This window comes from Vespula vulgaris, chromosome 3 (genome assembly GCF_905475345.1).
Source record: "Vespula vulgaris chromosome 3, iyVesVulg1.1, whole genome shotgun sequence".
Classification (NCBI taxonomy): Eukaryota; Metazoa; Arthropoda; class Insecta; order Hymenoptera; family Vespidae; genus Vespula; species Vespula vulgaris.
Genome location: NC_066588.1, coordinates 1472710 through 1499048, shown reverse-complemented (window position 1 = coordinate 1499048; position 26339 = coordinate 1472710). Strand labels below are relative to the sequence as shown.

General features: G+C 25.3%; 5 protein-coding genes across 10 annotated transcripts; 3 read left to right on the top strand and 2 right to left on the bottom strand.

The window, feature by feature from the left end:
• Nucleotides 1-72: 72 nt before the first annotated feature.
• LOC127062518 (nuclear pore complex protein DDB_G0274915-like) lies at nucleotides 73-4921 on the bottom strand. 4 transcript variants are annotated; one of them, XM_050990908.1, is made up of 6 exons: nucleotides 3018-3036; nucleotides 2680-2781; nucleotides 2569-2599; nucleotides 2313-2484; nucleotides 2130-2216; nucleotides 73-1899 (listed from the first exon to the last, which is right to left on the bottom strand). In XM_050990908.1, the coding sequence occupies exons 2-6, from the start codon at nucleotides 2756-2758 to the stop codon at nucleotides 394-396; spliced, it is 1875 nt and encodes a 624-aa protein (XP_050846865.1). In that variant the 5' UTR covers nucleotides 2759-2781; nucleotides 3018-3036; the 3' UTR covers nucleotides 73-393. The 4 variants fall into 4 exon arrangements, with proteins under 4 accessions (XP_050846865.1, XP_050846866.1, XP_050846864.1 ...); XM_050990909.1 differs by having other exon boundaries at nucleotides 3001-3019; XM_050990907.1 differs by lacking the exon at nucleotides 3018-3036 and adding an exon at nucleotides 4744-4921 and having other exon boundaries at nucleotides 74-1899.
• Nucleotides 4922-6439: 1518 nt separating this feature from the next.
• Nucleotides 6440-16196, top strand: LOC127062850 (endoribonuclease Dicer). Of its 2 annotated transcripts, XM_050991759.1 has the most exons (26): nucleotides 6440-6874; nucleotides 6965-7142; nucleotides 7217-7456; nucleotides 7622-7904; nucleotides 8149-8225; nucleotides 8304-8407; nucleotides 8512-8650; nucleotides 9000-9130; nucleotides 9241-9481; nucleotides 9597-9671; nucleotides 10093-10338; nucleotides 10441-10701; nucleotides 10912-11085; nucleotides 11178-11382; nucleotides 11492-11807; nucleotides 11894-12261; nucleotides 12349-12488; nucleotides 12620-12742; nucleotides 12869-13165; nucleotides 14024-14239; nucleotides 14337-14537; nucleotides 14649-14730; nucleotides 14826-15046; nucleotides 15239-15410; nucleotides 15592-15667; nucleotides 15750-16196. In XM_050991759.1, exons 1-26 carry the CDS (start codon nucleotides 6717-6719, stop codon nucleotides 15910-15912), a joined length of 4887 nt encoding a protein of 1628 aa, XP_050847716.1. In that variant the 5' UTR covers nucleotides 6440-6716; the 3' UTR covers nucleotides 15913-16196. The 2 variants fall into 2 exon arrangements, with proteins under 2 accessions (XP_050847716.1, XP_050847717.1); XM_050991760.1 differs by lacking the exon at nucleotides 9597-9671.
• On the bottom strand, nucleotides 16187-18168 carry LOC127062851 (microfibrillar-associated protein 1). Its single transcript, XM_050991762.1, has 2 exons — nucleotides 17758-18168; nucleotides 16187-17601 (listed from the first exon to the last, which is right to left on the bottom strand). Exons 1-2 carry the CDS (start codon nucleotides 17852-17854, stop codon nucleotides 16316-16318), a joined length of 1383 nt encoding a protein of 460 aa, XP_050847719.1. The 5' UTR covers nucleotides 17855-18168; the 3' UTR covers nucleotides 16187-16315.
• Nucleotides 18169-18215: 47 nt separating this feature from the next.
• Nucleotides 18216-21114, top strand: LOC127062853 (malate dehydrogenase-like). Of its 2 annotated transcripts, none has more exons than XM_050991765.1 (5): nucleotides 18216-18294; nucleotides 18782-18905; nucleotides 19330-20067; nucleotides 20128-20511; nucleotides 20649-21114. In XM_050991765.1, the coding sequence occupies exons 3-5, from the start codon at nucleotides 19636-19638 to the stop codon at nucleotides 21009-21011; spliced, it is 1179 nt and encodes a 392-aa protein (XP_050847722.1). In that variant the 5' UTR covers nucleotides 18216-18294; nucleotides 18782-18905; nucleotides 19330-19635; the 3' UTR covers nucleotides 21012-21114. The 2 variants fall into 2 exon arrangements, with proteins under 2 accessions (XP_050847722.1, XP_050847721.1); XM_050991764.1 differs by lacking the exon at nucleotides 18216-18294 and adding an exon at nucleotides 18552-18665.
• Nucleotides 21115-21347: 233 nt separating this feature from the next.
• LOC127062852 (endoplasmic reticulum junction formation protein lunapark-B) lies at nucleotides 21348-26173 on the top strand. Its single transcript, XM_050991763.1, has 9 exons — nucleotides 21348-21851; nucleotides 22594-22635; nucleotides 22714-22901; nucleotides 23017-23203; nucleotides 23427-23679; nucleotides 23821-23991; nucleotides 24065-24250; nucleotides 24361-24456; nucleotides 24582-26173. Exons 1-9 carry the CDS (start codon nucleotides 21825-21827, stop codon nucleotides 24635-24637), a joined length of 1206 nt encoding a protein of 401 aa, XP_050847720.1. The 5' UTR covers nucleotides 21348-21824; the 3' UTR covers nucleotides 24638-26173.
• Nucleotides 26174-26339: the final 166 nt, after the last annotated feature.

Sequence of the window (26339 nt, the reverse complement as noted above, 5' to 3'; positions counted from 1 at the left end):
ATATATATATATATGTCTAAACATCATTTTATATAATAAATATAAATTGGTGATTTATTCAATTTTTTTTTATTTATCATTACAATTATTTCCATTCAAAAAATATCAATATATAAAATTTATTATTCAAGATTCTATTAAAGCGAATTACATTACAAAACTTATAAAACACTTTTGATACATATCACATGATATTACATAATATGCAGTAATTAGTTATATTTATTTCATTGTTTATTTTTATTTTAATTAAAGTAAATTACAATTAATGTTTTTAAGAACTAGCATAATTACGTTATTTTATAAAAATGTAATAGCGAATTGATGTGATTTTTTACACAAATATTTATAATACACATGTTTACATACTTATAAATATACACATAGTTACAACTACCTCATACTTTCACATGGAGGTTTCAGTGGTATTTTACCAATTATAAATTGGTCTGCCAAATACATAGTCTTTTCATCATCAGTTAAATGTACTTCTTCAGAGTAAACAGTATCATCAATGATAGTATTTTTTTGTGCAAATGTAAACGGTGATTTTTCATTGGATTGATTTGTAACAAGTGATTCATTTACTGTGCCATTTGGATTTTGAACTGCACCATTGAAAGGTGAATTAGTTTGTTGTGAGATAAATGGATTTGTTGTAGTAGTTGTAACTGTTGTGTTCGTTTGCATAAAGGAAGAAGTAAAGCCTCCAAATGTAGGTATAGTAAAAGGAGATGATATATTCGTGGTACCACTAAAGTTTGTTCCTGTTGTCGCTCCAAACTGTATGGTAGGTGAAGTAACTGTATTACTTAATGGGCTACTTGTATTTGTTATACCAAATGTCGGTCTTGCAATGGCATATGTATTCTTAGGATCAATTTGTGAGTTTACTGTACCAAAAGGAATACTAGTTGTAGTTGCTGTTGAAGCAAATGAAGTTGTATTTGTTGCTGGAATAATAGGTGGAGTATTTTGAGAAACTCCAAAGAGACCTATATTACTCGTAGTTTTTGTGAAGACATTAGTTCCTGGACTTGCAGTACCAAAGTTCGATGATGTAATAAATCTACCAAAAATGTTGTCACTAGGCACTTGTGCATCTTTGTTAAATGTTTGACCTCCAAAAATTGATGGACCAGAATTGTTTTGAAATGATCCATTTCCTCCAAATACTAGTGCACCACCAAATGCCGTAGTAGTTTTTGGCTGTCCAAAAATACTTGTTGAATTAGTGGATAAATTTCCTGATGATGTAGTTGATCCAAAAATGGAATTTGATGTTTGTATAGCGGAAGATTCCCCAAATGGACCAGTAGTAGATGGTTTATTTTCACCAAACAAGGACGTATTTGATTGAGGTGTGTAAAATAAAGAATTAGAAGGTACTGTTCCACTATCAAATACTGATGTTGTTGTCTGTGATATACTTGGTCTAGCAAAAACGTTTGTGGTTTGAGTGGTAGTACCAAAATTACTAGATTGACCAAATACTGTTTGCGTAGGTGCACCACCAAAAATAGAATTATTCTGTAGCGCAACTGTACCAAATGTTTGATTATTTTGTCCATTGCCAAATACAGAAGTATTTGGAGTATTACCAAATACTGAACTTGAATTAGTTACATTAGGAAATGTCAATGTGTTGTTGCCAAAAGTTGAGTTACCACCAAATAATGATGTTGAGTTGTTTGTTCTTGCAAACGGAGATGGATTATTTGAAGAACCAAAACTGTTACCAAATGCGTTATTTTGACTTACAAATGGTTTAGTACCAAACACATTAGTAGTTGTAGTACTATTTGGAAGATTTAAGATTAAGATTTGTGAAGACGCAAAAGAAAATTTAGATGTATTATTTGTTGTCCCAGTCTTATGGCCATTCCCTAAAATTTTTTTCTTAAAAAAAAAAAACAAAGAAAAAAAGAAAAAATATTTTTAATTAATAAGTGTCTATAATGTATGATTAGATTATGTATGTTTATATAAATATTATGTGTCCAATAATAAAAAAAATATCCAAGCTTATATTTTTTATAAGGATATATAGTTTTATAAATATCCATAATCCGTTTACGAATTCTTTAATATAATTATATAATTATAAGATAATTAATAATATTACTTACTAACATATCTATAGTTTCTTGTGTAGGATTTTTTAAAGCATCGCGTTTTGCTTTCATATCCTGACATAGTTGTTGAAAACGAAGTTTCTTCAAATAAAAAAAAAAAAAAAAAAAAAAAAAGAAGATGTATGTTAGAACTAATATTTCTAGATTTGTAAGCAATCAATAAATTAATTTACTTACTGCCTGTTCAACAACGCCATTTTTTTGTGCTTGATACATTTCCCATCTAACTTCTTCAGGTGATACATCCTCCATGCCAGGTATATGAGGTCGCTCTTTGAAAGGGGCGAAACAAGATAATAACCATTGACCACCCCTTTCTGCAATAAGTACTTCACGTGCAACAACAACCCTAATATTATATTAATTTTCATTAAAATATTTCATAAAAGATATATACAATATAAGACAAAATGTTCTTTTTTCTGCCACTTACGCTGTAATATCATCTTCATTGTTGACATTTCCTATAAGAAAAAAAAAGAAAAAAAAAATTAATTTTATAATTGAAAATAAATTTAAAAAGAAATTACAATTTTTTACTTACCAAAAGCATTAAAATGTTCATATTGACAATATTGTCCATAACGACAATTGCCCTGACGATAGTACTTACACGCTATCATATTGTACGATGCACAATTCTAACCTATTAACATATATATCGTATATATCTCAAAATATATTAATATATATATATATACATAAAAGCAACAATAGAAAAAGAATCTCGTAAAATCTACAAATCGTATTAAAACATCTGATATAATTTAAATTTGGAAAAAAAAACAAACTGAACTATCCCGTCAAATTTGATTTACGATATAGTAACAATACATTAAACAAACTAACTTTATTGTTAAATAACCTTTAAGCAAAATTTACATTTCAATGAATATATTTGTTGAAATATTGTGCAAATATATTATAAATTGTATATATATTTAATCAATATTGCCAACCTATGGAAAATAAATTTCTTGAGGATAAGGAGTAGAGACTACGTATATGGTTCATATATAATGTATGATTATTGTTTGAATAAAAAAAAAACAGATAATATTGCTTACATTATATAACAAAAAATAAATATTAAATTGATATAATGATATTTATAATATTAACATATTGATAAAACAAAACTTTATATCGACTATACTTATATTTATAACTTATTTAACTAATACTAATTAATTCGGCGTATTATTTCTTAAAAATTGATATTAAATAATCGAATACATTATATGTATAATATTGAATGCAAGACATATCAATTGGTTTTCATTATATGTAATATAATATTTCTTTGTGAGAGCTTTCTTTGTCAATTTTATCTATATCATATATAAATTACCTACAAACACGAAAATATAAATAGCATATCTGACATTGATATAGTGGATAATTAAAATTTATAAATTTGGTGTACATTATACATAATCAATATGTATTCAATATAAACTTTTTAGTAATTTTATTAGACGATATTTATATTTATATATATATATATCGTAAATATTTTATAATAACGTATTATAATAAAGTAATATTTTATACAGATAATGAAACTGATTATTAATTATATTACATATTTGTATAATATAATAGTTAATTAATTTATACATTGTTTATGCTCTCTTTCACAAATTGTCATCTATATTATTTAATAATAACTATAAGTCCAATAGCAATCATTTAGCGTAAAAAATAGATTCAATAATTTAAAATCATACATGTCATAGAAAAAACAAAGCAATTGTTAGAATAGAATTTGAAATATCATCTATCTAATTAAGCAAGACTGGAATGCCTTTTTATCTTGAGTATATAATTAATTTATAATTTATATATCTTTGTATTTTTAACAATACAAAATACACAGTATTATTATAAAGTATATTAAACTAAATAATAATCATATGAATCATATGACATGCATATTATTCTTTAACATCCAATTAATTTAAATAAAGAAGATCATTTGAAATTACAAATGGGCATGGTGTTCTGTACCATTTTCATGCTCTAATGCAATTTCCAATTGCATACTGATATCCAAGGCAACAAAAGCTACAATAATTAATACAGGTAGACGATATCTTGATTTCCATCCTAATTTTAACATAAACATCAATGTACGGTGGAAAGTACCACCAATACTAAGCCAAACTGTTGATGTCATTTTACATGTAATCTTAATACATTTATGACGACTTTGCTATGAAATTATTATTGTAATTCAAAATACATTCTTATTTTCTTTGCATTGCAAAAAGCTTTTTTAAGCTCGCAATAAATCTTAATGGTTTATTACTATTGAATTCCATCTCACGATAAATGCATTCATATTATTAGCATTCATATAATTTGAACTTTTATAAATTGTCCAAAGTGTCACCATTTAGGTAATTAACCAAAGTTCTTATATATCAATTATTATCAAATTTTTGTTGGTTATGTCTGTGATTGTTGTTGCGAATAATATCTGTTTCTTTTTTAAATATTTATAATGTAAGATGAAGAAAACCTAACTGTAAAGTGCAAGAACAAATACTCATGTACCCATATTTTTATAGCGATATCACAAAATAAATGAGTTTGAAACACTCACCTGTTAATTATGAATAATAAATTTTTTTGAAGAATCGTAAAATTTTTATTTTATACGAAATAATGTACAATAGTTACATTTATGAATCTTAGATTATTCAGATTCACTATTTTTATTTATACTCTTTTTAATTTTAAGATGTTGCAGTCAGTGCTACTAACTTAAAATATTTTTGAATATATTAAATGATATCCATAAAAAGTTACCAATTTAACGAATTGAAAGTATTCTAGAAATAAAATTTTGCAGATATTTTTTGTTGCAAATCTTGTATTTCTATACAATCATATGGCGCTGTGGTACTGTAGTCACAATGACAAAAAGAAACTATATTTTCCAAGCCAGTTTGGCCGTTTATTAGTAAAGTTTGGTGATGAAGGAAAAATAATATAATATTCTTTAATAATATTGGAAAATTATGAATTTGAAAATCTTCCTTAATTAAAAGCATCCTATGTCTTCTTATCCAGTTGTAGAATATAATATATATAAATGATACGCATATTTTGTAACTTGTTCGCAAAGTTACATGTTCCTACGATTCGGATAGGAAAATGCTTATTCATCTCTGAAATGATATTCTCAAATATCTGATATAATATTGTGACGCAATGAAAATATTGATTTATGTTTGTTAACGTCAAAAAGTATATGCACTTTTCACAAATCGATCAAGAATATTATATAATGGACATTGATTGAAAAATTATTATAATCATATTTAATTACATATCTATTAATCATAATTAATTATATATTAATTAATAAACTTAATAAAACTGAAGGGAAAAATATATTTTTATTATAAAATTTAGATAATTTTTTTATCAATGTACACTTACACATGCATTTGCGTATTATAACAATATGAGTATTATTACAAGAATTAATAATTTTGTTTTATATCTTAATAAATATAATAATGTGAACATGTTACATGTCAAATTTGTATTTTATATGTGATATATTTATATGTTTATTGTTACGTATAATGATATTTTTATATTTAAAATAATTATATTTACAAAATTCAAACATTTCTTTCATGTAATACATCTTTTATTTGTATTAATAAATTGTAAGAATAAAAAAATATTTTGTTTAAAATTTTTATTCCCATTACTATTTTATTTTTAATACCTAATGTAAAAATAAAATTAAATCGAATAAAATTAAGTTGTATGATTATTAAACACTAAATAAATGCCGATATAATTTGTACGTTCTTTAATTAATATATATTGTTAGAGAAACGTATGTCCGTATTTTCTAAAGCGCCCACAATCACAAAACAGTGCATTTTTATTACATCTAAATTCATTTTTGAAAAAATTATATGTGTTCACATTTGTATGTATATTATATACGTATGCATATTGTATATGTATACATTTATTTTTGCTACTACTTTCTTTTTTATTGTTATCAGTGCGTGAAATATTGCATACATGTGCATTTACATCTGCAAGAACATTGTTCTAGGGATTTTCAATTGTGATCATTCACACTTATGATTTACGTATACACAATTAATTCAAGAATAGGGCTCCAAAATCGAATTAGCCGTCATTCTATTTTGATATGCCTTCTCAAATAACAATTTGAAAAAATTAAATTCAAGTTTAATAACTATACAAAAAGTAGGAACTTTTGTATTTACGTGGTTGTCTTATACGATGCTCTGATTCAATTTAAGAAAGTATGGACTAGTCGATGATCAGTAATTGGTAATCCCGGTACTTGAAAAGTTTTAATGATTTTTCGTGAAGTGACTAAATATTTAACGAAACGATAAGCTTAATAGAAAATATAATTTATTATTAATTCAGTTTTGTTGTAGTACAGTCCTTTTATAATAAACTGCAATGTATCATCAAGTGTGTTGATATTATTTGTATTTTGTTTATTCTTATTGACACTGAAAATAGGCAGTTCCATTTTGTCTTCCATACCAGTCCCATTACAGTAGAAAAATGGAGAATAAATCAGAGGAATTTATCGCAAGGCCATATCAAATAGACCTTTATGAAAAAGCATTGAAGTCGAATACAATTATTTATTTACCAACAGGTTCAGGAAAAACATTTATAGCAATGATGCTTCTTAAAAAATTGAGTATTGCTATACAGAAGTATGTTATAATTATTTTTATCTATGCAAATAAATAATTATCTATGTTAATAATCTATATGAAATAAATCATTTTGTATTTTATTCTTAGACCTTACAGCCAAGGCGGTAAAAGAACAGTATTTGCGGTCAATACAGTACCTTTGGTGACACAACAAACTGAATATATTGCAAGACATACAAGATTATCATGTAAAGGATATTGTGGTGATATGAATGTTGATTATTGGACAAAAGAAACATGGTTACAAGAGTTAGAAGAATATCAAGTATATATAATAAATATTCATATATTTTTATCATATAATGAATTATTTTAATACAATAGAAAAATCTTTTTTAGGTTTTAGTGATGACGAGTCAGATACTTTTAGATATTATAATTCATGGATATTTGCATTTAAATAGAATTAATTTGATAATTTTTGACGAATGTCATAGAGGAGTAAATGATCATCCTATGCGCCAAATTATGCAGCAATTTGAACGATGTGAAGCTTCAGAACAACCTAGAATATTAGCACTATCTGCCACTCTACTTAATTCTAATGTAAAACTACATAATATTATAGAATCAATTAAGGTAAACTTCAATAATTTCTAAATATATATTACTTTAATTATAAAAATATAAATATTATTGTGTTATAGCTAAATTTAATAAATTATGAACTATATAAAATATATATAAGAGTATATATAAATATAAAAATTAATAAGTATCTAATATAATTTTTTGATATTACAGACTTTAGAAATAACATTTCATTCAAAAATAGCAACAGTAGATAATGTAAAAGGATATTGTACAAATCCAAAAGAAGTTGTGGTTCGCTATGAAACATATGCACAACCAGAAAGTTGGTGTAAGGCAATAATGTGTTTGAGAACTGTAGCAGGTTTATTAAGTGTTGCATGTATTCCATCTAATCGTGACTTTAATCAATCAAGTAGGGAATTTAAAAGAAAATCTGTAAATGTAAAACTTTTGAATATTATAGAAGATATTAAAGAACATGCTGATATAACAGGTAACCATAACTGATAGTAGAAATAAATAATATATAAGTAAAGTTATTTATATATGATTTAAATATATATACATTGTTCCACAAATTTCTTTCATTATTTGCATGTAGCTATTTTGTCTAAAAATAGCAATATCTAAAAACAAAAGCAATTTTTGGAGCAACATAATATATATATATATATATATATATATATATATATATATATATACACACACACACACACACACACAAATACTTTTTTCAGGTTTATATGGTGTTAATAAATGTATTTTATTACACTTAATTCAACTAGAATACAAAAAGAGAACTGTTGATCATCAAGTATGTATATTAGAAAATTATATAATATCAGTTCTGTAAACATGAAATTAATGTACAATTTATTCATCCTATTTACAGTATGCAACATATTTCTTTGAATATGTGGTAACAGAATTATTTAAATTAAGAAAACTCTTGGAAGATGAAATGGATAATTATACAGACCAACAAAAAATATATAAGTTAGTATATATAAAAATTTTGTTATATACATCTTATAAAGCATGTTTTATTTGTTTTTATATATTTCTTGGTGTGTGTATAAATATATGATTTTAAATTACAGCTTTTCATCAGATCGAGTCCTCAGACTAATTACATTATTGAAAAATTTTAATGATAGTAAGTCAGGCAACCAGAAATTTTGTTGTATTATTTTTGTAAAACGTAGATTCACTGCTAAAGTATTATATCATGTTTTAAAGGTAAGATGAAATTATAAATAATATTCTTAGTAAATTCATTAGAAAAATATTTAATTTTTCAATCAAAGATAAAATGCTTATATATCGAATTTATCTTTAGTAATATTTTATCGTATTTGTTGAAAATAATATATAATATCTTTTTATCTTTTAATCATTTTATCTTTCAATATTTTTTTTTATTTGTTCTCTTTTTAACACTTTTGTAAGTGCATTGTCCGGATTTCATTATTACAATATATTGTTTTTAATATAATATAAATTTTACAATATTAGTTTAGTTGATATATTATTATTCACTTAAAATATCTGCCTGTGTATATACATTTTTCTCAAATCTCTTTTTTAGGATGTACATGCTTTTGATGAAAGCTATGCGTTTTTATTGCCGGATTATATTGTAGGTTTTAATAATAGTCCTTATAAAAATACTAAAGAAATTTTATGTATTTCTAAATGGAACAGAGAAGTTTTACATAGGTATAATTATATATTCATTTTCTATATATTATTTTTCTGATAGAACTCATAACAACATATTAACATCCTATATTATTATAATAATTATATATTATAATATTTTTACACAGATTTAGAAATGGGTTAACTAATTGTGTTATAGCAACAGATGTTCTTGATGAAGGGGTTGATATACCTGTTTGTACACTTGTAATACGTTTTGATCTTCCACTAGACTTCCGATCTTATATTCAAAGTAAAGGACGCGCTCGTTATTCATCAAGTCAATATGCTATCATGTTAGATAAAAATGATCACAATTATATTAAGAAACACTTGCTATTTCAAGATATTGATAAGTCTTTACAAAAGGTATATCATGATATATATTATTTTAATAATAGTGTTGTATATATAAGGAAATTAGTATGTCTGTCTGTCTGTCTATCTGTCTAATGGTCTGTCTGTTTGTCTATCTGTTTGACAGTTTGTCTATCCATCTATCTGTCTGACGAACTGTCTATCTATCTATCTGTCCCTCCGTGTGCGCGCGAGTTCATGCGTATGTTTATATTGGGTCAATTAACTAAAACAACCGTAGTTGTATGAATTCATGCAAAATTTTAACGGGTGATTAATTTTTCATCCATTTTTTTCATCCATCATGTTTACACCTTAGTGATAAAGTATACTTTTGGTCCGAAAATGCACACTAAAGTACATTTTTATATTCTGATTTATATTCTGACTAACCATATAGCAGTAGCGGACGATATTAACATAACGAAAGGGTTGAATTTTTAATATATCTTAACGAATTATTTTCTAATTTTCTATAAAAGATAAAATTAAATTAAACAAATTTGGCATAGTTTGCCTAATTTATTCATGTTCATTTATTTAACATAGACTTAATATGTATTTTTTTTACAGGATTGCTTTATATAAATTTACTGATTTTAGCTTTATTTTATTATATTTAGATATTAGTAGGAAAATCTGAGTTACGTAAAGAACCCACTGCAAAGGAAATTAAAGATCAATTATATTCTTATACAATTGAACCATATATAGTGAAAACAAGTGAAAATACCGAAAGTATACTAACAGAACAAGCTGCAATTAGTTTAATAAATAGATATTGCGGTTTATTATTGAAATCGAAATTTATATCTTTGTCTCCAGTTTGGAGATTATATAAAATTAATGAGGAGAAGAAACTTTTTCAGGTATGTCTATTGCATTATTATTTTAGTGAAGAAAGATTATAATTAGATATTAACTATATATATTGTTCATTTAATTGGTATATAATATAATGAACTTTTCAGGTCTCCCTTAAATTGCCAAGTCTATCTCCGCTTAAAGAAATAGTGTTTGGAGATGTTATGTCTTCCATAGATGCAGCTAAAAGATCTGCTGCTTTTAAAACTTGCATAAAATTACATCAAATTGGTGAATTATCAGATAATTTAATGCCATGTATAAATGTTATATCAGAAGATACAAATTATCTTTTTCCAAATTGGATAGATGAAGATATAAAATCAAATCCTGGTACTAATAGAAGAAGAAGATATCACAAACTTATGGTAATTATTCAATTATTACTATTACTATTATTATCATTTTTATAGTCCTCTTAATATATTTCTTATCTTCCTTTTTTCTAAACTATTTCTTCTTAACATAATTTTTAAATATAATTTTATAATAATTTATTTTAAATAAAACAACTGTAATTTTATGAAATATTATAAAACTTGGATGAGAGAAGTATTATTAAAAAATATTTTTTGTAGTATCCAGAGCCATTATATGGCACATTTCCTTCAGAAGGAATTACTTTATATCTTCATATTCTTTGCACTGAACCAGTATATTCAGTACCACAAGATAATAGAAATTTAGTATTTTATAACTTGTTACGTGATTCGGCTGGATTTGGAATACTTTCAACGAAATCAATTCCACAAGTAAATAAGTATTCAAAGTTAATTAAATATGTAATCTTCGTAAGAATTTATATATTTAAAAAAAATGTTATTTATTATGATGTATTCATTAGATTCCATCATTTCCTATCTTCATGAATGTTGGAGAACTGAACGTTAATGTTAAAGTTGACTATGAAAAAATGATTTTAACTTCTGAAGAAATTGAAGAATTAAAAATTTTTCATACTACGATATTTAGTAATATTATATCTGTTATTAAGCCATTTATGACTTTCGATAATGATAACCTTGATAATTGTTTTCTTATTGTACCAAGTAAGTAATAAAAGTAATTTTTTTGCATAATTTAGTATTGTAATGATATAGAAGATAATATATTTATTAATATATATTAATTATATTTATTAAAAATATTTTTTTACAGCTGATAAGGAACATAAAATAAATTGGAGTGTTGTTACAAAATACAAATATATCAATTATGTTAAGTCTTCTACACCATTACAAAACGTTGATTTCGAATTAGCATTAATTGTTCCTGATTATAGATTATCTCCAAATGTGTATGTTGTCACACAAGTATGCGATGATCTTGCACCAAATTCATGTTTTCCAACAAATGATTTTCTTACTTATGCTCATTACTACGATCAAAAACATGAGTTAAAAATACGTGACTTAAACCAATCAATGTTAGAAGTAAAACCGATTTCAACGAAAATTAATTGTATAAAACCACGGTATGTTACCAAGAAAAATAGAGAGCATAAAATGTATTAAATTATATAATAAGGAATATAATATACGTTTACTTTCATTTTTACAGAAATATGAAGTCTGGTTTAAGTAAACGAAAACGTGCAGATGCACTTGAAGATTATGACGAACATTTAGTACCAGAATTATGCTGTAAAGTTGAATTTCCTGCACTGTATTGGCTTAAAGCAACTACTTTACCATCCATTCTTCATAGAATTTCGCAATTGTTAATTGCATTAGATCTAAGAGAGACGATTTCTAAAGAGGCAAATTTGGGTACTTCGCTGAGTGATCTTTTAAATCATATTTGGCCTCCTTTGATCATAGATATACAAGAATCTGAAGCTAAAGCAGAACAGATGTCAGAAGGTACATTTGATGAAATTATACAAACTGTACAGCCAATATTAGATTTAAATGGACCTGAAATCGATGGTATGTATAATTAAAAAATTTGTGTAATAATATATAAAAAAATATGTATATATCTTAGAAAAATATGTATATCTTATTATGTTATAGTTCTTAATACTGATGCAAATCTGTATCCTTGGTCAAAAGAGGAAGAACCACCAGACATAGATAGAAATGCTGAAAATATCCAATTAATTGATATTGAATATTATAGTCATTTTATGTGTAGTACAGGTGGTCCAGAAGTGGTATGGCAGCATATTATATATACACACACACATATATATATATATATATATATATATTAAATTTACATTTTAATATATTAAGTTTATTAGCATAATTGTTAAATATTTATTATACATTTTTATTATCACAGATTTATAATCAACGTAAAGCCAAAATAATTAACTACAAAAGTAGGCCTAAAGTAACAGTACCACCTTTGAAAATTCTAGAAGTAAATGATAAAATAGGGCCAGAACCAATATTAATTATGCAGGTAAATGAAATATCAAATTACTATATATATATATAAGATTATTAAGAGTTATGATTAATGGTTAGAAAATATAATAATAATAATAATTATTATTATTATTATTAATACAACATTTTATTTTTTTAGGCGCTAATAACTAATGGAAATGACGTATTTGATCTAGAAAGATTAGAAATTTTAGGAGATTCTTATTTAAAATTTATTATATCTTTATATTTGTATTCGATTTTTCCAAATTATAATGAAGGTCGTTTGACTGCACTTAAAGGAAAAATGATTGGAAATCGAAATTTATATTATTGTGGCACCAAAAAGTCCATCCCAGGATGCATGAAAGTCGATGATTTTATACCAATGAGCACATTTATTCCTCCAGCTTATACAACATTTCGCCCTTTACAAAAAATTTTATTAGAAGCTAAGGTTCTTGTTTTTTTTTTTGTACATATATGTGTGTGTGTGTGTGTGTGTGTGTGCGTGTGTGTATATACTGATTTTGGCTTACTAAAAGTTGTTATTTTATGTTTAATTATAACATTCTTTTATTTTTGATTTCTGAGATTTACCACATCTATTATTTTTCTATTTTATATTTATTTTATACAATGGTACAAGTATACAATAGAAACGGGCAATTATAAACATCGATTTTTCCGAATACCATTAGGATAATTTGTTCACGCTCAAATAATAAAATGCTTTTATAGAAGATCGATAAGCTCGTGAAAATAGATATTACAAATAGATATTACAAATATAGTATTTTAAAGGACAGAAAAAAGCACTTTATTATTTGAAGATGAAAATATCTCTTAACGAAGAACGCAATAATTGCGTACTGATTCACTGATTTATGATTGTTGATAAAATAGTCTAAGACGATTCTAGTCGACTCAATTCTACCTCAGCGGTTTCCGGGAAAATCAATTTTTATAATCATCTGTTTTTCTATCTAATATCACTAATTTTATATCTTTTAGTACTTTTCATATTTCTACACATATACTAACACATCATATTTTAAAATTCATCTGTGTTTGTTTTTCTGTGAATTTCTCTATTTTTTCATTCTAAATTAGTTATTTTCTCATGTTATCCCCCTACATGTAGAAAAAAAATAGGGGGATTATAAATACATGATTATATAATAAATTCTAGATATAAGTTAGAAAATATTATTATTACTATAGAAAATAATGAGATACTTTATTTTCATATATCTCATATTTCGTATATCTTGAAAGTGAAACTTTTATCGGTCACTATTTTTATATCTGTAAGGTATCACCAAATGTATTATATGAACTAAACATACCTGAAGAAGAAAGATTTTCTGGATATATAAGTGAAAATACAAAAAGCGAAATGCAAACGAAAGTTTTGAATTGGGCTGCTGCTGAAACACAGACTGGTATTGAGTATTACATAGGTGTACAAATAGTTCCAGACAAAGCAGTTGCAGATTGTGTAGAAGCACTAATAAGTGTATATCTTAAAGTAAGATAATTTTGGTGCTTAAAATTATTGTTATGTTATTGCTATTATTACTATCATTATTATTAATTCTTTTTACTATTATTATTTACTTAAACAGAGTATGGGAATGGTAGGAGCTGCAAAATTATTAATATGGTTTGGTATTTTGCCTTCCTATACTAACATTAATGAATTATTATACTCTGTTACTCAAAAACCAGAAATTAATCCTGGAGATCCAAATGATTATATGCCATGGGCTGAATCAATAGAGAAAAGTATGAATTATAAGTTTAAAAATAGAGCATATTTGTTACAGGTAATTAAAAAATAATCTCCTTTTCCCAATAACAATAATTCTTAAATATGTTGACAAACATATATATTCTTATAATCATGTTAATGAAATACATGTCTATAATTTTTTTAGGCTTTTACACATCCATCTTACACAGAAAATACTGTAACAGAAGCTTATCAAAGATTGGAATTTTTAGGTGATGCTATTATTGGTAAGAATGAAGAAACATACAAGTTCTTTATATGTATACATGTACTTACATTATTTTATTCCAAAATGTGATACTTCTTTTTCATTTTCTTTCAGATTTTTTGATAACAGGGTATATTCACGAATATTTGGGATTATTAAGCCCTGGTGAAGTTACAGATCTCAGATCTGCACTTGTAAATAATATTACATTTGCATGCTTAGCTGTAAGATATGGTTTACATACAGCTCTTTTATCCTATGCTCCATACTTGAATGATGTTATTGATAGATTCGTAAAGTTTCAAGAAGAAAGAAATTACGTAATTGATAACGAGGTAAACTAATAAATAATATCTTATAATCTTTACATGTTAATGTAAATAATATAAAAGTATAATCTTTTCTTTATCTTTCTCCCTCTTTTTTTCTGTCTTTTCTCTCTCTGTCTACTATAACATATTTTTATTTGAAATTAAATATTATTAATAAAAGTTTATAAATAATTCTTACAAATTATTTTCTTGTAGAATCTCTGGATTTTACTTGAAGAAGAAGAATGTAGTATGGCTGAATATGTTGATGTTCCTAAAGTTTTAAGCGATATATTCGAATCTTTCATAGGAGCCGTTTATTTAGATACTAATAAAAATATTAAAGAAGTTTGGGATTTGCTATTTGCTCTTATGAATAAAGAAATCGGTACGTTTTTATCTATTATATATACGTACGTACATACATACATACATACATACATACATATATGTATACATATATATATATTTAAAAATGATACTCATCATCTAATAATTACATCGATTTTTTTTTAAATTTAGTTTTCCATAATATTATTAGCGTATTGATTTTATATATATTTTTGTAGATATTTTTAGTAAAGATGTTCCAAAGCAACCTGTGCGTTTAATCTATGAATCACTAGGATCAAATGCAAGATTTTTGTAAGTTTCATTTGAGGATACTTTATATCTCCGTTTTAATAATTGTATAAAATCGTTCTTAATTTCTTTTTATTGTATCTAGATCTCCTACTTTAATAGATGGTACGAATACTATTATGGTGTCTTTAGAAATAATAAATAAAAGAAAATCAAAAATATTTCATGGATTTGGCGCCAATAAAAGGCAAGCTAAATGTGCAGCTGCAAAGCAAGCATTGAAGTTTTTACGTTGCAAAAATGAATGAAATATGAATGTATGATCTTATATTTTGACATTAACTGTTACATTTTATAATCATAGATAAACAGGAAACTTTGTGACAATTTTAACTATATATATATCATTCATTTTTATTGACACAAACTTTCTTAATTATCTAATAAATTAAAAAATAATTAAAATATATGTTCAATTATAAAAAAAATATTCATGTTCATATTATAAAAAAAAAAAATACATGTTCACATTATAATAAAATATACATGTCGTTCGCATTATAATAAAAGTAAAACATAAAATTAAAATAGATATACTTTTTATTTATATATACATTCTTATATCCAAATCTTATTATTAACAAATTTTAGTACATGATTATATATTTCTGCAGAGTAAGAGTTTTAAATGCTTAGATATGTGTATTAAATTTAATTTTCATTTTTTCTTTTTTTCAAAGATGGTCGTTCAAAAACTTGTTTCATCCCAGCAGCTTGATTATTATGAAACTTAAGATTTTGAGCAGTTTCTGATATCCAGGGAGAGTCAAATTGAGTAGTATCTTGATCAACCAAATGAGTATATTTAGTTCTGCCACTACGACCAAAGTTTTTAACTTGCATAACTTTTGGTAATATTGTCTTATCAAAGTGATCTTCCAAAGTAGCACCAGAAAAGTCTCTCTTAAATATGTTGTCATCTTTGTCCAAATAGAAGGCACCACGATGATAATATTTTTGTAAAAATTTATATTTCCCCTTTGCTGCTTTATTAGTTATAACCTTTGGATTTAATCGAGCTTCTTGTCTACGTTCTTCTTCAGTCATGTTACGTATTCGTTCAATTTCTAATCTCTCCTTTTCAATTTGTTCCCTCTCTTCTCGGTCTCGTTTAATTCTCTTTAATTCTCTTAATTTCCAAGCTTCATATTCAACCTCATCATTTTCATCATCTGTACAAACATCTTCAAGCTTACCCTCTTGATCATTGTTAGTTTTGCTAACTTGTGTTTCTTTTCGAATTGCTTCCTCCACCATACGAAAAGTTTGCCTTTTCCGTTCTTCTGCTAGTTTTTTAGCTTCTATTTCTGCTTGTTTTTGTTTCATTGCCTCCTTTTCTTTTTCCATAACTGTAATTCTGTCCTTTTTTCTAACAAAAACTGGTTTAAGTCTTGGACCTGTTTCTTCCTCAGAATCCGTATACTCCTCATATTCTGAACTTTCTTCCGTGCTTTCACCAGATCTTTCATCTTCTTCTCCATGTAATAATTCTTCTTCTGTCTCCTTTTTTGATAATACTCGTTGTTTCAAAGCTTCACGTCTTCGCTCTATTTCTGAATCCGATAATTCTTCATCTTCGGAAGAATCTGAACTTTCCAACTTAATCCTTTCACGTGATCTTTCTGGTTCTATCTCAATTAATTCAGGTTCATGAATATGCCTTTGCCTTTCAATATGAGATTCCGTAGTTGAATCTCGTTGTCTCTCTAATCGTGTTAATCTCCTCAAGCGTGGATCATCTTCATCTCTTATTTTTACAACTTGAGCTGTATGTGGAATATCAGTAATAGTTTCATTATCGTCATAACTTTTATGAACTCGTTTATCTAAAAAATCTTCATCTTCTGACTCTTCTTCAGAACTAGCCACAGGGGCATAATCAGGACGTTTACCAGAAACGTAACGATGCACTTTCACTTTTTTCATAGAGAGTTCTCCTGTAAAATAGGAAAAAATATATTTGATATAAATATCAAATATTAATTAAAATTTAGTATATGATTTAATATACAAAGTTTGATAAATAATAAATAATTTTATAGAATATATATTTTTAACTCTTTTGAAATTACATCATTATAACATAAACTAACCTTTATCATTTTTTACTGGCACGGCACCTGCTGTACTTTGTATTCCCATAGGTGCAGGTGCCAAAGAATTATTTGTTACAAAATAATCCATCATCATCTTGACGTTATTATTAAAGCAACAGTAATTATAAAATTCACTTGTCTCTTCTACTTTTTCCTTGTTTTAATAGCCTTATAAAGACTCAATAATCTGCTGTTAGATAGCAATGCCAATCTTAAATAGATTTTGACAACAAAGAAAGACTAGATAACTTAATTTTTCTAAAGTCAGTAAATGTATAGCCCATACGCACAGGAAAAGTCAACAACACTGTTAACAGGACAGTTAACTTTATCAAAGTAAATAACACTTTTTCTACAACAACACTAAGAAGCTTCGTGTCGAAGTTCATCTGAAAATGTGAATGGTACGAATTGTAATCTCTAGAATACCTGGCAGGTGGCGCTACTGTTCATTATCAGCCTTGACATGTGTGTATCGCTTTGCACTTTGTTCTAGCACTATTATAGATGATAACGATTGAGGTTTTAAATAAAGTTCGTAATTTTTTCAGTTTTATTTGTGATCATTATTGTTTGTACTATAGAATAAAAATTTTTGACATAATTATCCTTTTTCTGTAATGAAGAAAATTTAGAAACATATTATTGTAATTTAGTACATATTATTCTCGATAGTGAATCGATCTCGGCAGGATCGAATATCAGTATTAGATATTATCACGTCGTTTTTCTCTATAATTTTCTGATTTCTTCTTTTTGTTCATGACAATACTGAATTTGGTTGGTAGCTCTGATTAGTATAAAAAAGTTAACCGCCATAAGTTCAGAAAAAAATTTTGTTTTCTTACATCTTTATTTATATTCACAATAATTCACAAGTATTTTTGCTTAAAATGGCAGATGAGGTATATTTGATGAATTGATTGAAACATTTCATTTTATTCTTTTCTTTTATATATGCTATATATTTTATTTATATTACTGTATGCTGTGGATTTAAAGTTTAACAAATATTTTACAGGAACTTCAGGAAGAATTAGAAATATTACGAAAGACGCGACGTGACTTACAAGAATATTATTATCTTTTAAGGATATTAAGAAATGATATAGAAAAAATGAGAAGCAACTTTTTATTTACATCTGGTAAAAAAGTTAAAATATTACTTTAACTTATGTTATTAGATACGCGACAAAAAACTTTTAAGAAAATATTTGACAAATTATCTATATTCGTAAGAAAATAGTATTATTTGATTATAGTATTTATAGTATTAATGGATATATTAATTATTTAGTATGAAATGATCTTAATAAATGATTTTATTACTAAAAGAACAAAAGACTATTCAAATAATTGTAAAGATTAACCTTTCTTATAAATTTGACATGATGGAATATAAATTCTACAAAATAAAATTTTAAATAACTTTTAAAGTACATCGTTATATATTTCGACATTACTGATATAACCTTTTTGATAATACTTTATTTTTAAAAACTCAAGGTGTGTTCTATAATAAACAATAAAAAATATATTCAATCAACTAAGAACCATATCTTGTTTCAGATATTTGTGAGGCACAAAAAGACAATAAAGCTCAAGATATTACGAAAAATAAAAAAATTCCTTAATAGCATCATAAATTATATTAAAAGTATCAAATATGGTAAATCAATTATATATTTTTATTCATTTTTCAGGAAGATATACTCATTTTTATAATTTTATATTCTACTATAAGTTTTCTTAATATTTTTTATTAATAAAATGAATAATATATATCTAAATTTTTAGTATACTTTGTTTCATATCAAGAATTCCATGCTCCTTTTGGAAAAGTATTAAAATACAGATATAAAATTAAATTTAAAAATGATCTTCAAGTGTTCTTCATACTATTTTCAAAGCATTACTGGATGTTTTTATAGATTTTGCATGATGCAAAATACTTCAAAAATACAATTGAATATTAGCAAAAGAAATATAAACTTTCAAAGTCAAAATAGATCTAAAGAGAAAATATATGGAGAATGCAAATTAAATAATATCAAGCAACTCACGAGATCTTACGAATATAATATTTTCTTTGACCGTATGATCGATATAAATGTTTGTATTATTGGTGGAGGGTTATCTTCCGTCTATACAGCAATTCTTTTGAAACAATCCCGTCTTATAAAAGATATACATTTAGTTGATTTAAGTGGAAAATTAGCTGGTACTGTGTTGGATGCAAGCCATATTGATACTTCAATTTGTATAAAATATTTTACAAAAAAAATGATCAGAGAAGCCTTGACAAAAGTATGTTAATTTAATTACTTTATAATAGCAAATATAAGAAAAATCAATTTTTATTTATAGACAAATATTGTCGCGCTTATGGATGAATCTGATCTTAATATCCATAAAGATCCACATGTTCAATTTAATTCATGCTCGAAATATATTCATCAAATAATAGAGGATATAATTACAGTTTGCCCTATGGCTCTTGTAGCAATTTTTACAAAACCAGTAACAGCAACATTATCAATGATATCAGAGATTTATAAACGTGCAGGCAAATGGGATCCAAATAGATTGATCGGTTCTGCTTCTATGGAGATAATGAGAATAGAAACGATAACAGGAAATATCTTAGATTTAAATCCTGCATCTATATCAATCCCAATAGCCGGAGGGGCTGATCTAGATACTGTTGTTCCACTCTTATCATGTGCAAAACCTATCGATGGATTTATAACTGTATGAGTATAATACTTATATTTAAAAAATTTTTTATAATTTAATAAGATCAATAGCATGCAAAATTAGAAACAAATACTTTACTATACTTTTTTTATGCAACTTTTCCTATAAATAATCATACATTAATTGTTTAGGCGCATAATAGCACATTGGTAGAATTATTTCAAGCAACCGAACAAGAGAAAACCCATTCTAACGTCAAAAAGTTTGCCCTCTTGGATGGAAACGCTGCAGTAAAATTAATCTTGACACTTGCTAGTGGCCTTAGTGGTATTGATAATATCTATGCATGTGCTTTTGTACGATCAAATGTATTGCCTGTATGTCGTTTCTTTACGTCTCAATTACAATTTGGATTGAGAGGAATTAAAGAAAATTTTGGTCTCCCAAAAGTTTCACCTTTGGAAATTAATATGATCGAAAAAGCAATTCCAATTATCAATGAATACGTAGAAATGGGAGTAAAAGCTGCTAATAGTAAAGAAATAAAATCATGACATTTTAAATATATTATTTCTATTTATATATTATTTTATAATTCTTGTACTTCTTTTTTAAACATAATTTTAAATTTTAATAAAGGTTCTATTTCAATATCTTTATCTGTATTGATTATTTTCGAATAACCTATCGAACAGAATTATTGCTTGGTGATTTGAGATCTATGAAACATGATTGGCTGCATTTTCAAGTTATGATTAGTTATTTCTGTTAGAACCGCGAACACAGCCAATAACCAATATCATATTTAAGAAATTAGAAAAAAGCATTACAAATATATAAAACTAAAATTTGCTGCTATGGCGAAGAAAATAGGTTTTTAATTAATTTTGTTGGTATGATTTCGCACGGCTATTGTATAGTATTGCAGTTTCTTATATTCTTTTGTGGTTAATTTTTTTTTTTTTTTCAAAATCCATATAAATCGAAAGGAAAAACAAAAAGTGTTAATAATCGTCAAAAAATTAATGAAATATTGGATCGAGTTCATAGGCTTTATGAGAAAAAAATATATATAGATACATATATATATATATAATTTTTCATTGCAATATGTGAATAAATATTATCCTGTTGGCATCTGGAAAATCTTTGTAGAAAGCAAGTTATAAATATCGGTACAAAACGCGGGTGTAGTTATATTGGATTTGAAAGGTAGACCGTTGCATATATGACAATTGAATCTCGATGTTTTAAAAAAATCTTTTGTAAATCAGTGTCAATTCTGACACAAGAATTGACATTTATATCCAATTAACATTAGTAATTTTTTTTTACGAGAAAAAGAACGCGATCGATCGTCCGAAAACATGGGAATCATATTATCCAGATTTCGAGTAAGTATTTTTGTTACATTATTGTGTTTCGTGGCTTTACCTATTACGTACTTCGTGTTTTTGATCTTGCATTAGCTATACTATTAAGACGAGTAAGTGTTCCATTTCAGAAAGTTCATAAATATTTAATATATTATGAGAGAAATGTTTAATATTTTGTTTCTTTTTTATTTTTTCTCTCCTTTTTTCTTTTCTTCTTTTTTTTTTTATCGAACTATATAAAACGGAATGTACATGAATAATATTTTTATCTAGCAACTATAGTTATTTTTAGAATCAAGGCACGCTCGTGAATTCTATATGCATTATTATTTTAAGAAATCACATTCATTATGCATATCGATTTTTAATATTTTAAAATAATAATATAAATTTTTGAGCAAAACTGATTTGACACTGTATAGAGGGAATTTTGAAAAATATTTATCTTTAAAATTTTATGTATTGTCATTTTGGTTGTATATCATTGGGATGATTAATCAAAATTGAAAGATAATTAATACGATAAAAGTATCATTCGAACTGTTTCTTTCCTTAGATATTTGCATACAATTGCAGTTGCTATTTTCGTTCGCCAAACATTAAAATAAATTTGAAGTATTTTAGATTAACGTATTTTAATCAGATTACCTTGTACTTTTTATATCATAAATTATTTGAATATAGAATTTTATTAAGATCTATTAATAGAAAAAAAATTAATGTAATTTTTTTTATAATAAAGAATTTTATATCTTATTAGGTAAAGAAAACAACTATTGAAATTTTAGAAGATTTAGAGTCGGTAAGAGAAACCTTTGTTTTATGTTATTTCTTTTTATTTTATTGTTATATAAAAAATATAAGATTTGTTTGTTTATAGAAAATAAAAGAAATACAAGAATATGGACAAAATACTGAACAAAAGCACAAAAAGATTGTTGGAACACTTGTCATTTATAGCGTTGTTCTTTATATTACAACAGCCTTCATTTTCTATTTTTACTTCTTCCCAGCCTCTTTGTATGATCAAATATTCTATATTACTCCATTATTAATTTTTCCAATTATGTAAGTATCTTTATTTTTTTAATTGATTATATGTAAAGGCAAGCATAAGTTACTCGATTAACTAATCTATAAATGAATTGACAATAAATATGAAGAGAACATTATATTACTACAGAATACTATTTACAAAAAAAATGGTATCATGCTACTATAAATGCAAAATATCTCGGAATCAAGAAAAGTTGATAACAATGCAACAGGAGAAGAGTAAAATTTTAGATGAAGTTACAGAAACTGAAACATATAAAAAAGCCAAAGAGATTTTATTACGATTTGCACCCGATCAACTGAAAATGACATCAGTAAGTCAAAATAATTGTATTAAGTACATAATAAAGATTTTTATATACGTATAGTAAAGGTAAGTAATTTCTTATTTTAGAATCCTACAAGTATATGTTATAATAGTGAAAAATATAATTATATAATGATTCTTACACATCTATATAATATATAGAAGAAATATTATTCTAAATTCTACTTTGAAGTTACAATAACTATAAGAATAATATTACTGATTTTTAGACATCTGTTAAAGTACCACAGACAGTAGAAAAATTACGACAACCCAACGTACCACATATTATCGCATCTTCATCGCCTGGTATAGGAGAAATAAGAAGAAGAACTGTAGGAAATCCTAATCAGTCACCCAATGTTTCAAGGGATAACAATGCTCGAAGTTTACCTGTTGATGGAACTCCTAATAAAAGCACACAGTTAAATACTCCTATTCAAACTGGTTCTAGAATGCTTAGTAATACATCTATGGGCTACAGTTAGTACTGTTTTGTATTTATACATAGTAAATTATTTAAAGTTTAAAATAATTACACTAATATATTATATTCTGTTAATATATGTATATAGTATCATTTTATCCATATTATATTAATATTGAATTTATATTACGTATTAGGAACACCTGAGTATACATTAGCACGCCCTGTATTACCACATCACAGAAGCAATTTTGACCGTTTAATCGATTACTTGGTGGGTGATGGACCATCAAATCGTTATGCTTTAATTTGTCGTCAGTGCGAATGTCATAATGGAATGGCTCTTAAAGAAGAATTTGAATATTTAGGTGAATAAGATTTTTGAAAATCTGTTAACAAAAGTAGCTAATAAATGAAAAAACGTAATACTTGTATTCGTAGGATTTAGATGTTGTTATTGCAATTTTTGGAATCCTCCAAGAAAACAAAAACCAGGAGTCCAAAGAATAGAAGATGTTTCTTCTAATACGTCTCCAACTTCTGGAACACTTGCAAATGATTCATCTGATAAAATCATGAAGACATCAAAACTTCCGGAAGTAGAGGCATCATATTCATCTGATACTGGTAATTTGTTATTTTGTTACTTTCTCAATATAAATAAGCAATATATATATATATATATATGTGTGTGCACGCGCGTATGTGTATATATATCTGGAGTAACTAATTTTTAGATTCAGATATTGAACTAGTTGAAAGACCAGCAGAAATATCTGAAAACCAAGAGCATATTGATGATAATTATACTGATTCCAATATAAATGAAAAAGGTAAACATAAAATTTTTGGCTAATATTTATCTATTATTTTATCTATATCCTAAAAAAAAATGTGTATTTTTCTTTTTATCTATATATCTTTTTTAATTATTTCTACATAATTGCTTCATAATTAGGAATGCAAAGCTCAGAAGATAAAAAATCCAGCGAAGAAATGGAAGTTGAAGATTGATATCTTAAGAATTCAGTCGGCATAGGTACTATATTACTGTTGATAATGACATTAATAATACAGCGCAATATATTATAATTGTGTTTTATGTTTAGTAGTGGTCAATTATATAAAGATTTGAAAAGAAATTATTAAATTCTCAACAGTTAAAAAAAATATCATTCCAAGTTATCTTTGTGCAATCGTCAGAGAAATTGCATAAAAAGTTTAATAGCACAGTATGATAAAGATAGAGTTTTTTTTAATTATAACAAATAATCATTCTTTCCAGTTTGCATCTAAATAATGTTTCTATTAATTTTACAATCTTAATTCATTTATCATTAGAAAAATAATCAAATTCTTATAATTTAGTATAAACTATGTATTTCATATGAGACTGTTTATCTTGATAATAGAAACAAATTAGTATTTATATTAGAAGAACTTTTTGCAAGTGAACATAAAAATTATTAAATTTTTTCATATTTTGGAAAATAAGAAAAATATGTTTAATGTAATTTTATTGCATTTTATTTATTCTTTTCTTTTTTAGAAAATTCCAAAATAATTTATATTTTATTGAAAGATAAATTCTATAGACCTGACTAATTTATAAAATTACTAGTATTTGATATTATATTTTTAAGTATTCAAAATGCTAATTGAAGAATTATATATACATATAAAAATAATACATTTGGAAAATATTTTGATGTTTACACTTAATAAAAAGAAAAATACATATTTAATGAGATGTTTGCTACAAAAATATATTTGTTAAGTACGTTATAAATTCTGCACGATAAAAGCTTAAATGTTATCTTACAAAGATTAAAAGATATTAGAAAATCAAAGAAATAAGTCTCGCGAGACACATATTTGTCTACTAATACTATATGAGAAAATGTTTGAAGTTATTATATGCATAATAATATAGTAGACATTCGTTGTTTTGGATTAATATTACGTCGAATGTAATCTCCACAAGCAAAAAAGCAAATATATTTGTAATGTATAAGTGTATATGTATATCTAAATATTATAAGTTATATATACTATACATATACAAATTTTAAAGTTAAATAAAATTTTACATGAATATTTTTATAACAAAAAATATTTGCATTTTATATTTCTCAAGAGTATCTACAATAATTACTTCCTTTTTTTTTGTAAATACTTTATCATATATATTTATAAATAATTTTTTTATCTTTTATTGTGTTTTGAATACAAGTATTTGCACTTATAAGAATAAGAGTTCTGACTATTGTTTTTGCTAACATTTATATAATTTTTAAAAATCTATGTGTACGTTATATAAATTTTAAAATATACGAAAGAAAAGTTATAAAAGATAGAAATAATTTTATTATAAAATCAAACAAAAAAGAAAGTATTGTATAACTAGATATTGTATTGTTTTTATAACGATTTTTTTTCTTTCTGCTACCGTATATCGCATAAAATAAAAATAACTTGAACCATTGTAATAATAATCTGAAATTTGTATTTTTGAAATTTATTGTTAAATATAATCTATTTTGGCGTTTATTATTTTTTTTTTTTATGAATGCTTATATGAATCACACTCTATCCACTTTCCTTGATATTTCATTCCTTTTTTATTACTATTTTATATTCTATTATATTCTAAAACTATATTTTCTTTGAAAATTTAAGACTTTTTTTTTACATTGTTCATAATGATATTAAGTTT

Coding starts and splice junctions, on each gene's coding strand:
- LOC127062852 (XM_050991763.1), top strand. CDS start 21,825: ATGGGAATCATATTATCCAGATTTCGA. Junction 23,204..23,426: donor ATCAACTGAAAATGACATCA/GTAAGTCAAAAT, acceptor ACTGATTTTTAG/ACATCTGTTAAAGTACCACA. Junction 23,992..24,064: donor AGAAGAATTTGAATATTTAG/GTGAATAAGATT, acceptor TTGTATTCGTAG/GATTTAGATGTTGTTATTGC.
- LOC127062518 (XM_050990907.1), bottom strand. CDS start 2,758: ATGATAGCGTGTAAGTACTATCGTCAGGGCAATTGTCGTTATGGACAA. Junction 2,217..2,312: donor ATGGCGTTGTTGAACAGGCA/GTAAGTAAATTA, acceptor TTTTATTTGAAG/AAACTTCGTTTTCAACAACT. Junction 1,900..2,129: donor AAGAAACTATAGATATGTTA/GTAAGTAATATT, acceptor TTTTTTTTTAAG/AAAAAAATTTTAGGGAATGG.
- LOC127062850 (XM_050991759.1), top strand. CDS start 6,717: ATGGAGAATAAATCAGAGGAATTTATCGCAAGGCCATATCAAATAGAC. Junction 8,651..8,999: donor TATTATATCATGTTTTAAAG/GTAAGATGAAAT, acceptor TCTCTTTTTTAG/GATGTACATGCTTTTGATGA. Junction 11,808..11,893: donor ATTAATTGTATAAAACCACG/GTATGTTACCAA, acceptor TCATTTTTACAG/AAATATGAAGTCTGGTTTAA.
- LOC127062853 (XM_050991765.1), top strand. CDS start 19,636: ATGATCTTCAAGTGTTCTTCATACTATTTTCAAAGCATTACTGGATGT. Junction 20,068..20,127: donor TCAGAGAAGCCTTGACAAAA/GTATGTTAATTT, acceptor TTTTATTTATAG/ACAAATATTGTCGCGCTTAT. Junction 20,512..20,648: donor CTATCGATGGATTTATAACT/GTATGAGTATAA, acceptor TTAATTGTTTAG/GCGCATAATAGCACATTGGT.
- LOC127062851 (XM_050991762.1), bottom strand. CDS start 17,854: ATGATGATGGATTATTTTGTAACAAATAATTCTTTGGCACCTGCACCT. Junction 17,602..17,757: donor GCCAGTAAAAAATGATAAAG/GTTAGTTTATGT, acceptor CCTATTTTACAG/GAGAACTCTCTATGAAAAAA.